The following is a 12,181-nucleotide window of genomic DNA, read 5'->3' as shown; positions in this document are numbered from 1 at the left end:
TCTGTGGGCTCAAATTTGATCTGATGAGTTACCTGCTTTTGTGTAGTGTAACGCTGCCAGAAGGAGTAATCCTATTTCCTGTTTTGATGGAAGGAAGGATCAGAGGACAGGCAGAATGCTAGAACTGCTAGAATTCAGGGCTGTGGTGGGGGGCTGTGGTCCTTGCTGTATTCCCACCGTCTGTTAGTGGCAAGGGAAGTTGGGATAGGTCTACCAGTCTATTCTGACTTTAGGGCTACTTCTGGGCAAAGCAACCTAGAAAGCTAATTTTGGGGTTGATGATTTTTTTCTTTTTTAAAAAAATCAATTGATTTTACTGGTACATTTTAGATATACATAACGATAACGTTCTGATGACAGAATGTTAAGCCCACCTCTGATCCTTGCTACACAAAGCTTAATTTCCAGATATTTCTAATAGATTCAGATTCTGCATTGGCAAAAGAGATAGAGAACTACAACAATGGCATAAATTACATAAATAATCCAGCTGAGTGAATAAAAAGGAATTTGGGTATATAAAGCAAGGAACAATTGATCGAGCTAAGAATTTGCCAAACCCTTAGCTTCATATAAGCACTGAAGAACCCAGGTTTACAGAAAATTACCAGCAGTAGGGGAGACCTGCCACTGGCTGGTTGCTTTAAAATAATTACATTTAGATTATTTGCCCATCCGATGGAGACCCTGGCTTCATTAGCACCAAGCTCTGACCCAAGGGGTCCCAACGCTATGCCAAGGCTGGAGTTAGAATTCATTACTGCCATTTACAAAGAACTATAGCGAAGCCCTCTTCCTCCTAATTTAAAACCGAATTCATTTATTGCATCTGCAAAACAGCCTGGTTCATGCACCTCGTGTCTGTCTCTATTGAGCTACCATTTGAGGTCTTTCAAGAGACATACTATTATCGCTAATCGCAGCAGCATTCTAATCCACAATAACAATTGTTTCTCCTTCCCATTTGCTCCCAATGCTGGAGAGGTTCAGGCTGCCTGGAGCTGCAGCCAACCAATTAAGCTCCCTGGTCACGGATAAGCCTGATAAATAGATGGTGCCCTCAGGAACATTCGGTCTCTGAATTATCCTAAATGAATTAAATGAATAGGAGCGAGCTGAGGAGAGGAGAGGTGAGCAGAGACGCAGGCAGGTGGGTCATTTTCTGGCCTCTTTTTTCCTTCTGCAGTTCAGCACAGGAGGAGGCAAACAGAGGCCGGCCATTTGGCTGAATGCAGGCATCCATTCCCGAGAGTGGATCTCGCAAGCCACTGCCATCTGGATGGCAAGGAAGGTCATGTCGCCCGGTATTAGCCAAGGATTCTGGTGGGCCTGGGAGGGGCCCTGAAGTGTACCATGTGGCTGGATCCAGGGGACAAGGTGGAAAGGCACTCTTCACCAACCCTGGAGGCTGGGTCAAAGCCTCTTTGTCAGCCCACAGTGGCTGAGTAACAGAGGGGTAGTGAGCAGGCTCATGAGCCACAGAGGTGGCCCTAAGACACTGACCCATAATGGGTCTCTCAAAGGGAGAGAGCAACACTAGCACCACACTCAGACCAGCTTTCCCTTCATCAGGCCTTCAGCAACCTCAGAGCCTTTGAAAAAGTCCATTTTAAGCTTATATTGTAAAAGAGGGGAGTTTTAAGCCTGCATAGGGAGGGTAAATCTTCCCTACCCCTTCACTGAGGTTTAAGTTCCTAAAAATGTGTGACTCCCCACTGCTGGAAGGAGCGAACAAAGCATGTGCCACAGGACTCACTGCAGCTGATAGTGTCTGCAGCTGTGACCTCAGGTTTTGAGGGACTCAGAGATGTCAAGGGTGGATGCTATTCTAGGAGCTGCCATTCTTGGTGGGTGTGGGGCATCTCTTGGACTTAGACCTAGTGACCCAGGCTGGCGTGGTGTAGCTGACAAGTACCTTGTCTCTGCTTAGATTGTATCTGAGTATGGGAAAGACCCAGCTATCACCTCCATCTTGAAGAAAGTGGATATTTTCTTGTTGCCTGTGGCCAATCCTGATGGATATGTGTACACGCAAACCCAAGTGAGTAATCCTGAACAGGCTGGGCTTGGTGAACTTTTTTCCTTTGTTGGTGCCTTCAGAGAGAACTTCCACCAATATGCATATTACGAGTTTCCTTGGGATTTCATTTTCTAGTCATTTTCAGAGCTGAGAATCAGCAGGGAATTTTTTTTTCCTGGAGAGAATAGTCTCAGGAACTCCCTATTATGGGTCTTGAATGATTATCATCATTTTACCAATCTTATTCATTTTTTTCTCTCCCACACAATCCTTTCTTGATGTATTTTAAAGCAAATCCCAGACATCATGATATTTCACCCAAAACTACCTCCAGCTGATGATAATACTGATAAAAACTTCAAATCCACTACACCTCTGTCACCTTTGAAAAATTAATGGAAGCTCTTTAATATCACCTAACACCCTCAATTATCTTAAAAATGTCTCCAAGGAGTCAATTTGTTGAAGTCTGGATCTAACAAGGTCTGTGCACTGCGTCTGGCTGCGAGGTCTCTGCAGTCTTTTATTCTACAATAGCACCCCCCACACATCCTTTTAAAATGTCATTCATTTGTTGGAGAAACCAAGTAATTTCCTGTATAATGTCTCACATTCTGAATTTGGCTGATGGCTTCTTGGTTGTGCCATTTAATTTGCTCCCTTATTCCCCAGGCTGGAGCGTGACTGGATTCAGGTGGATTTTTAAAGGCTAGAATAAAATATGTGCTGCACTTCAAGTGCGTTAGTGATCATCAAGGCACATAATGGCCATTGGTCCCGCTTCTACCAAAGCCAATAATTATTCAGTGCATTCATTTGGGATCAGTCTAGTTCAGTGCTGGCAAACCTTTTCAATACTGAGCGCCCAAACTGCAACCCAAGATCCACTTATTTGTTGCAAAGTGCCAACACTGCAATTATACCTGAATACTGAGGTTTTAATTTAGAAAAAAACAAAAACAAAAACAAAAACAAAAAACCTGTCATCCAGTGCTTTGCTCTGGGCTGACTTGGTTTATGTGGCGATGGAGAGGGCTCTGTGTGCCTGCTGTGACAGGCATGCCATAGATTGGCCCCCACTGGCCTAGATCTTACGTATAAAGGGCCATTTTGGAGGAGTCCCTCTCTAAAACCAGAGGAGTGAACTCCTCTCTCTGAGGGATGAGAGCAAATGCCCCAGCCAGGCCCACAAAGCGGCTTGTCCCATTTCTTGTGCTTGTCTCCATCTTAGCACCCAGAAAAATCTTTCACTGCTCCTGGGCCCTGACTCATCTCTGGGTGTTTTATGACTTGCTTCAGAACCGGTTATGGAGGAAGACACGGTCCCTGAATCCGGGAAGCCACTGCATTGGCACTGATCCAAACAGAAACTGGAATGCAAGTTTTGCAGGTAGGTGGGGAGACAATTTCGGATTCCTTTGCAGTTGGTGAACCTGTCCTCCAGTGCCCCAAGATGGCAGGGAGGGAGCAAGTTTCTACCTTTTTCATTACTCTGTTCACTGAGAGAATTAGAGGCAGCACTTTATGTCAATTTGTTTTGTTTGTTTCTTTAAGAATTTTTTTTAAATTGTGATTTTGAACAGAAATAACTCAATAATTCCTGTTCACCTGAAAGAATGATAGGACAGAATATCATTGCATTTTGATTCTAACTATGTTCATATTTTATTGAATAAATAAATATTTATGTATTTACTTATGGTGATACTGTAGATCAAATTCAGGCCTTTATGCATCCTTTGTCCCAGTCCTTAAGCTAATATGTATATTTTAAATTTTTTATTATTTATTTTTTTGGCACTGGAGATCGAACTTGGGACCTTGTGCTTGCCAGGCAGGCAGTGGAACCATTGAGCTAAATCCCCAGCCCCTTAAGCTAATATTTTAAAACCACTCTTGCGCTGGGGATTTAGCTCAGTGGTTATGTCACCTGCCTGGCAAGCACAAGGTCCCAAGTTTGATGCCCGGTACCAAAACAAACAAACAAACACCCACTGTCATCTCAGAAGTATAAGTCCCAGGGCCTTCCTTACCTTTGCCCATAGCAGCCTTGTTGGGCAAATTGTGAGTGGGCAGAAGGGGCTCCTGTGGCAACTCACAAAAGAGCAATTAGCACCTTTACCCTAATAGGTAAGAGCAATAAAACCTTGATTATATGTTGTGAAAAGTAAATTCCAGCAATTATTTTTTTATGTGCAAGTATGAGCCCCAGCAGCCTAATGTCATGAAGAGAGAATGGAAATCAGATGGCCAGGGTTCTGAGGTCCAGCTATTTAAAACTCATCTCCCACAAAAGTGCCAGTTGTGTGCCAAGTTCTTTCCCATGTACCTTATTTCTCTAACCTAATGAGTAATTTTTTATTATCTGAAATGAGGCAAGACCCTCCAAGATTATATGGCTGGTAAGAATTAGGATCTAAACTCACTTTCTAATTTTAAATCAGAATCCAGCCTCTCTCACTGTTCCACAGCTGCAATGATGTTTTATTTTTAATGGATTTTTCTTTGTATCAAAACACCATAAAATAATGGTTGTGAGGAAGAAGCTGACATGAATGTGGAACTGAGGGCATCAAAGTTAAGGCAGATAGTTCCATAATTGACCACACACACACACACACACACACACACACACACACACCATATACCTTAGGCAACTGTACTGTGAAATAATACAGAAGGCCGTATTTCTAAATACATGTCAAACAACCAAGAGATGTTAGCCACAACAACAAATTATTTTTGGCAGCAGCTGGCTGTTAAGATCTGAACCAAAAGAGTAAGTTGACACCAGAATAAATCGAGTCATTTTCATTATTTATTGGTATTCATATTAATTATCTAAAATACTTGTTAATTACAACTCATTTTCAAGCATGATATTAATTATTTATGACAGCCACTACTGACATAATATAAGGTCAACTCTACCCACTTAAAGAAGTCCCAACAAGATGGATGTGTTCGCGCACACCTCTAATCCCATCACTAAGTGGGGCTGAGGCAAGAGGACTGCAAATTTGAATCCTGCCTGGGCAACTTATTGAGACCCTATCTCAAAATAAAAAATGAAAAGTGCTGGGGATGTAGCTCAGTGGTACAGCATCCCTGCGTTCTATTCCTTGTATGGCAAAAAAAGAAAAACAAAAATCACAGTAATTTACCTTCCTAGCTGTGGCAGATCCACCACCTCCACCTCCCTCTCTGTTCCCTTCCTCACAGTCTGCACATGCCATGGACAGGTTTCTAGGGACATGTGACGGTAGCCCGCCCATTGCCAGGACGTCCAGCCCCTCCTCAGGGTTGACTGCCCTCAGTTCTGTCATCTTGGCCTGTGGGTTACTGTTTCTGGTCGGACTGTCCCCAACAGGAAAAGGAACCAGTGACAACCCTTGCTCTGAAGTGTACCACGGCCCACATGCCAATTCTGAAATAGAGGTGAAATCGGTAGTAGATTTCATTGAAAAACATGGGAATTTCAAGAGCTTCATTGACCTGCATAGCTACTCACAGTTACTGATGTATCCTTATGGGTACACAGTCAAGAAGGCCCCGGATGCCGAGGAGCTGGTGAGTGATAGCTGATTTCTCTTCAGCCCTGGGTTGGCTTGGCTTCTGGATACTGCCAGGGTGCCAATCTACAGTGTTAGAGGGAAAATCCAGGAGCACGAGTGGGTCTCCTCAAGGGCCTAGAATTCTCTCTCTGCCCTTTGGGATGGGATGTGCCAGCAGACATACTCGGGAAAGGAGGGGGATAGGGCCTCTTATTTCTAGCCAACTGTGACATTGCCTTGCCTTCTCACTTGGTTTTCCTAGTGGAGCATGTCGTAGCCCTACTACTCACCAAAGACTGTTGTTGGCACTGTGGTGTTCAAGGGAGAGGTGCTCTCATTCTGGTTAAGGAAGAGGTGAAGCCTAGGGGTGCTCTGGGTCATGTTCTGTGATCCACCTCTGAATGGGGGAGAACTTAGAGGTTTACTAGGGGAGCATCTGCCAGGACTGCAGGCCGCTGCCTCCGTGAAGGTTTGCTGAAGGGCGCTGCTCTGCCCTGCTACAAAACTTCTGACCCTCTTCGTCTGTAGCTGCCCTGTCTGCACCCTCAGCTCCTCTGGGGTTTTCTCGGGAGCACACCTGGTCTTTCCTCCTGGTCCTGAGTGGAAAGTCTTCTCCCTGGGGATAAAGGAAGATGGGGCCTTCCTGGATTCGTGACGAGTTGGTGGGAAGTGTACCAGCCCTTTGGAGAGCCTGCAAGCAGCTCTTCGAATTTGAGCATGTGCCACACCTGCTTTCAGAGTGCTTATCACTCTTCTTCCCCAAAGTGGGGCTAGGAACAGGAACAGGGGATGAGCCAGGCCTCAGCTCTGCTTGGTGGGGAGGAAGAGACCAGCAGGGGATAGTGGAGGTGGGGACAGGACTCTCCCGACCACCAGTTCAGGAGAACCGAGGATTGCCAGCTTCCAGGATTCATCCCTCTCACTCTGTCCTTTCCTTTCCCAGGATGAGGTAGCAAAACGTGCAGCCAAAGCCCTGGCTTCCCTGTCGGGTACTGAGTACGAAGTGGGCCCGACCTGCACCACCGTCTGTGAGTACCCACTGTGCAAACTAGTATTTAGAAAGTGCCTTGGAATGGAGTGCGGGGAGAGCTGCAAGTCAGAGATCCAAAGCTGTAGCCCGTTTCCATGGTTCATGATAGACAGAATTTGCCTCTTGTGCTATTTGCCACTTGCCCTTGATGAGTTAGGTTCTGTCCATGGGGTAGAATTTGCATTCCTCACCTTACATAAGGGATCCTGACATAGTTTGCCAAAAATTCCTCAAGCCCATTGTTCCATTTTCAAAGGCATACTACTTTGGCTTTGGCAAGTGGATGGTGGTGCTTATGGGGTGGGGGAAGAGTCCCCCACCTTCCTGTCAGAAATGAACAAGGGTTAGGCGTCCTTCCAACAGTGGTTAATATCTAGCAGAAAACAAAAAACAAACAAACAAAAAACCCAAACCCTAGCACTGTGGGAGACTGAGGCAGAAGGATGCAAGTTCAAATTCACTTGAGGGACTTTGCAACTTAGGGAGAACCTCTCTAAAAACAAAACAAAAAAACCAAAACCAAAACAACAACAGAAACTACTGAGATCCACATTTAGGGCTGAGGATTTACCTCAGTGGTGCCGCTGCCTGCCTAGCAAGTGCAAGGTCCCAAGTTCAATCCCTGGTACAAAAAAAAAAAAAAAAAAAAAAAAAAAAAAAAAATTGGTTGGCTGCAAGACAATACAAAAAAAAAAAAAAAAAAAAAAAAAAAAAAAAAAAAGAACAAATCTGAACCTGTTTTGAGGTTCACCAACCACTCATAACCGCACTTTGAAGAAACACCTTTTATTTGGTCTCTCAATGAAATATTTCATCTGAGCAGTGCCCTTGATTCCTGCTGCGAACCTGCCAGTGAGTCTGTCTTCAGATTTTCCCACTGGGAAAAATATCGCATCCCAAGTGAACACGGGAAGCCCAACTCTAGCTCTGTAGGCAGTGTCCGTCCCACCCTCGCACAGTGCCCTTTCTGTAGACAATGTTATGTCCTGACCATGGGGCCGCCTCAGAGTCCCTGCAGGCATGCTGGCGTTTCTTTTCTCCTCAGCCCTGGGCTCCACTACTGATTCTGTCTCCCAGCTTTCCTGTCAGACCTCCTCTTCTGGGGAGATCTCCAGCCCCCCTTCTGGGTGCTCCTCTGGGCTCTGATCTCACCACCCTTGTCTCTGTTTCATCTGCCACTGAGATGCATAAAGCCGTTAGCATGATGCTGGTATTTGAGTTGCTAATTGCAGCAACAATCCATTAATTATTCATGGTTTATTGCTATTAGTGTTATTAAATGGGAACTCTTCAGAGGACACATCTGGAGACTTTCTCCACCCTCTGCCTAATTAGTCAGAACTCAGCCAGGGACCAAAGAGCGAGGAGGCTTGCTAGGAGCCTGTGAGGTGTCTTCCTGAAGAGCTTCATGCGTCACCCGGTTCTGGCTTTTGGGTCAAACTCCAGTTTAAATACTGGCCTTTTCCTCTCGCATCAAGCACACTCTTTTGCCTAGCATGAGCTGTGCCCAGACCAAGAGATCCTCACCAGATGCCTCCAGCAGAGGAGGGAAGGCTCTTCTGAGCCCATCCAGAAGCTGTAGCGTTTCCTGTCTCTTTTAAGAGCCTGTTTTCTGTCCTCCTTGCTTTCCAAAACAGCAATCAAATTTTGTATAATGGCACTCTATCTGACCCCAGGAATGTGGGATGTGCCACGTAAATAGATAATATTTATCTTTTCAAGTACCAGACCCTTTCTCTTAGATTAACCATTTAGATGAAAATAATTCTAAGATGGACCCCTCACGTTCCTGCTTCCACACAGCATGTGGAGGGATTTGAGCCCCTTTCTTTGTGACTGAGTGGCTTTCTGGACATCAGTTACTAGATCTTGAATACTTCTTATTGTACTGTTGGACCTCTGCTAAACAGCCTCAGCCTATTCAGCTTCTTCTCCTGTGTCTGCCGTTCATAGGTTTGATGTGGCCTTCTTCAATCTCGTCAGGAGCATCTTGTACTATTTTCAGGCTGGCTACCTTTAGCAAGCCTTTCCCCTTCTCTTCATTGATTCTGTTGGACTACATGCTTGGAAATGAGTTCTTTGAGCTCATCCGACTGGTGGCTAAATCATGAATATTAAAGATACACATCCCAGTAATTTTACCATCACAGAAGATTGGTGAACATCTAAAATGTCCAACAGGAGAGTGATAAGAGCACACTTGGTGCATCTGGAGAAATACCACCTTGCCTTCCTATGAATGTGGTGGACGTATATATGCTAATAGGGGATAATCTTCAATTGTTAACCGAAAAATACAATATGTAAAGCAGTGTTGGTAGTATGTTCCTATGAGTGTTAAAAAAAAAGTGGATGTAGAACAGGTATTGAAATAAAGTGAAGTTCATGGACTCCATCACTCTGTCTGCTGAGAGGAAGCCTTTTTGCCTCCTTCCAGAATCTTAAGTGTATTCAGAAGTACCAGGTAAAGAACCTCTAGAAACTTCTGGTACCATCGCCTATTCTTGCTGAAGCTTTTTCTCGGTTACAGGCATCACACAGCAGAGAGTGCATGAGCTCTCATGAAGCAACAACAGCTCTAGAAACATCAAAGTGCCATCTTGAGAAACAACTCTTGGGAACAATGGGAAGGCAAAAGGGCTCAGATTTTCCCTTGACAGACATGTTAGGACCCTCATGGATCTGAGGGTCATTGAGAAAGGGTTGGGCTTTATCATCAGATGGACCTGAGTTAAAACTCCAGCTCTGCCATTTTCTATCTGTATTTTCCTCAGATGAATTACCCATTCGGAGCCTGGAGTTCCTCATCTGTAATACTCACCTTCCTGGTTTTTGTTTTGTTTTGTTCTTTGATTTTTGAGACAGGGTCTTGCTATGATTCAGCCTGGCCTTGAACTCACTAGCCCAGGCTGGTGTCAGACTTGGCAATCCTCCTGCCTCAGTCTCCTGAGTGCTGTGATTACGGGTGTGCGCCACTATGCTCAACTTCTCCCTTGTTTTTAAAAGATTATGGGGATAGGGGCCGGGGATTTAGCTCAGTGGTTCTGCCGCCTTGCAAGCACAAGGAACTGAGTTTGATCCCTGGTACCAAAATACAAGATTATGGGATTATAAATATAAAGTGTCTAATATGACTGGCTCATGATAGATGCTAAATGAGTAATACATAATTATTGGCATAATTGTTTTATTATTCAAGATTCAAGATCACCTACCTTTTGCCCTTTTAGCCATTTCCTGCTCTAGTACAGTTTGATGGAGAAGAGGAAAAATAAGTCTCTTGCTACTCTGAAGTCTCACCCACCCCCTTCTCTCTGTTACTTGGAATTGAACCTGAGGTCTTCTCCTTGAGCTACATCCTCAGCAATTTATTATATTTTATTTTGAGACAACACCTCAATAAGTCACTTAATCGCTCACAATGGGCTTGAATTTTAGCCCCTCCTGCTTCAACCTCCCAGAATGGTGGGATTGTAGGTGTGCACCACTCCACCTGGCTACCTCTGTCAAGCCTTTTGGCAGTATGCTTCCTTCCCTCCTTCTCTCTATGTATCAGTTGTCTCTTGCTGTGTATAAAATAAACTTAGCAGTTTAACACAATAAACATTTACTTTCTTACACTGTTGGTGGGGATCAGGAATTTAGGAGCAGTTCAGTTTGAGTGCAAACTGGTGCAAGGTTTTGTGTGGGGTTACAGTCAAGGTGTCCTGCAGGACCAATCACTAAAGGTGAAGCAGGGCTAGAGGATCTGCTTGTCAGGGGAGTTATTGGTGAGTTCGTGCTGATTTATGGCAGGAGGTCACAGTTCTTCACCACATGCGCCTCTTGAGTATTCCTACAACATGGTGCCTGGCATTCCCCAGAATGAAGGACCCAAAAGTGACCAAGGCAAAAGCCAGGGTGACTTTCATGGCAGCTTTGTCTCTGAAGTATTCTGTTAGGCATGTAGGGGAGGCCAGTTCTATACCACATAAGGGAGAACTCTGTAAGAACATGGTTTTCAGGAGACAGGGCCTTGGGTCTTTCTCAGAGCCTGTTTACTATGCTCTGTCTCTGTGAAGGTTGGTTTGAGTGACTTTTGGGATTGGACAGAGTTAGTGGTGAGGTGGGAGTAGGGATTTCAGATCTCTTGGTTGGATACTAGTGCCAACCCTTCTGGTGTAGGGGGACAGAGGTGTATGAATGGAGTCATTGTTTCCAGTGACTTCCGGTAAGAACCGTGGATTGATGGTTAAGGTGGACTTCCTGGTACTCTAAAGGGAACCGAGCTAAAGCAGTGTTTGTTTTTCACTTACAGACCCTGCCAGTGGGAGCAGCGTTGACTGGGCATACGATAATGGCATAAAGTATGCATTCACATTTGAGTTGAGAGACACAGGACATTTTGGCTTCCTCCTGCCTGCCAACCAGATAATCCCTACTGCGAAGGAGACATGGCTGGGGCTGAAGACCATCATGGAGCATGTGCGGGACAATCTCTACTAATGAGGGGACCTTCTGTCTATGTTGATTTGTATCCATGTGTACACTCATTGAGGCTGCTATTAAAGGAGCTCATTCTTTCATGCCTGAGCCAGATCCTCTAGGTTAGAGAGCATGGCTGGGCCATTCCCTGGAGTTCCCTGTGAGGAGTGCTTCCCCAGCCTACCCTGTTTGGTCCTGTTGCTTTGCTGAGCCTTTGGTATACCCCTCCTTCCACACAGTGGGGCAGACCATAGTCAGGGTTGTCCCTTCCTGGGGGACATAGCTCTACCTCATTTTCAGAACCAAAGAGCATTTCTGATTGTTCTGTACCCTCCTCCACATGTAACCATGTGGGTTCTTGTGGGGCCCATGGAAGGCACTGTGTGAGACAATACTTATCTTTAGTTGGATCACAACGTCCTTTAATTTATTTAACTCTTTCTGGACCAAATTTGTCTTTTTCTTTCTTGAGACAGGAGTCTCACTCTGTTGCCCAGGCTGGTTTTGAACTCCTGGGCTGGAGTGATCCTCCCATCTCACCTCCTGAGAAGCTGGGAATGAGTTGTGCACCATGGCACGAAGCTCAGGAACATATTTTTCTTTGAACGACAAATCCTGCAGGGTCATCAGTGCTGGTCAGCCTCATCTCCCTTCTTTTTTGGCCTGAGTACAAAGTAGAAGCTCTCTTCCCACCACTAAGCTAAAGAATTTCAAGATACTGCAGTTCTTACTGCTTTCTTCTCTTTTCATCTAGTGTAGCTGGGTTCTCAGAAGGAGATGAGTGTCGCTGTAGTTGCTGCTCCCCTGAGATCACAGAGGAATGGGCAGGCTACTTAGCAGGATTGCACAATTGTCCCCATCTGTCCTAACAGGCTCTTCCCTACTTTGCCTTTTGAATTCACTTTGAAGATCTTGCCCTCACCCCACAGACCCTAAATCTTCCTCTGGTCTGCATATTCTCATGCCTTGGCACATTCCAGTTTGTGCTCTGGTATGCCCTGCATTTGCTTTTTTTTTTTTGCCTTTAAAGTTACCTTCCTCTATTGTGTGTCCTGGATCCTGAGTACCTACATGGATCAAGAATTCATCAGTCAGACACCTCTTCCACCATTT

At 45.0% G+C, this 12,181-nt stretch overlaps 1 protein-coding gene across 1 annotated transcript in view; it reads left to right on the top strand.

The window, feature by feature from the left end:
* The window catches only part of LOC104868661 (carboxypeptidase A4), a 34,323-nt gene extending 22,772 nt beyond the window's left edge, over nucleotides 1-11,551 (top strand). The window contains exons 7-12 of the mRNA XM_033755981.1: nucleotides 1,187-1,291; nucleotides 1,931-2,041; nucleotides 3,320-3,410; nucleotides 5,391-5,590; nucleotides 6,518-6,602; nucleotides 10,902-11,551. Of these exons, the coding sequence (XP_033611872.1) occupies nucleotides 1,187-1,291; nucleotides 1,931-2,041; nucleotides 3,320-3,410; nucleotides 5,391-5,590; nucleotides 6,518-6,602; nucleotides 10,902-11,089 (780 nt within the window). The 3' untranslated portion in view covers nucleotides 11,090-11,551. The remainder of the gene's footprint in view (nucleotides 1-1,186; nucleotides 1,292-1,930; nucleotides 2,042-3,319; nucleotides 3,411-5,390; nucleotides 5,591-6,517; nucleotides 6,603-10,901) is intronic.
* Nucleotides 11,552-12,181: the final 630 nt, after the last annotated feature.

The sequence above is a fragment of the Fukomys damarensis genome, unplaced genomic scaffold (genome assembly GCF_012274545.1).
Source record: "Fukomys damarensis isolate Sample0158 unplaced genomic scaffold, DMR_v1.0_HiC HiC_scaffold_4, whole genome shotgun sequence".
NCBI classification, from domain to species: Eukaryota; Metazoa; Chordata; class Mammalia; order Rodentia; family Bathyergidae; genus Fukomys; species Fukomys damarensis.
Note: the sequence above shows the minus strand (reverse complement) of the source record. Positions and strands in the feature narration are given on the sequence as shown.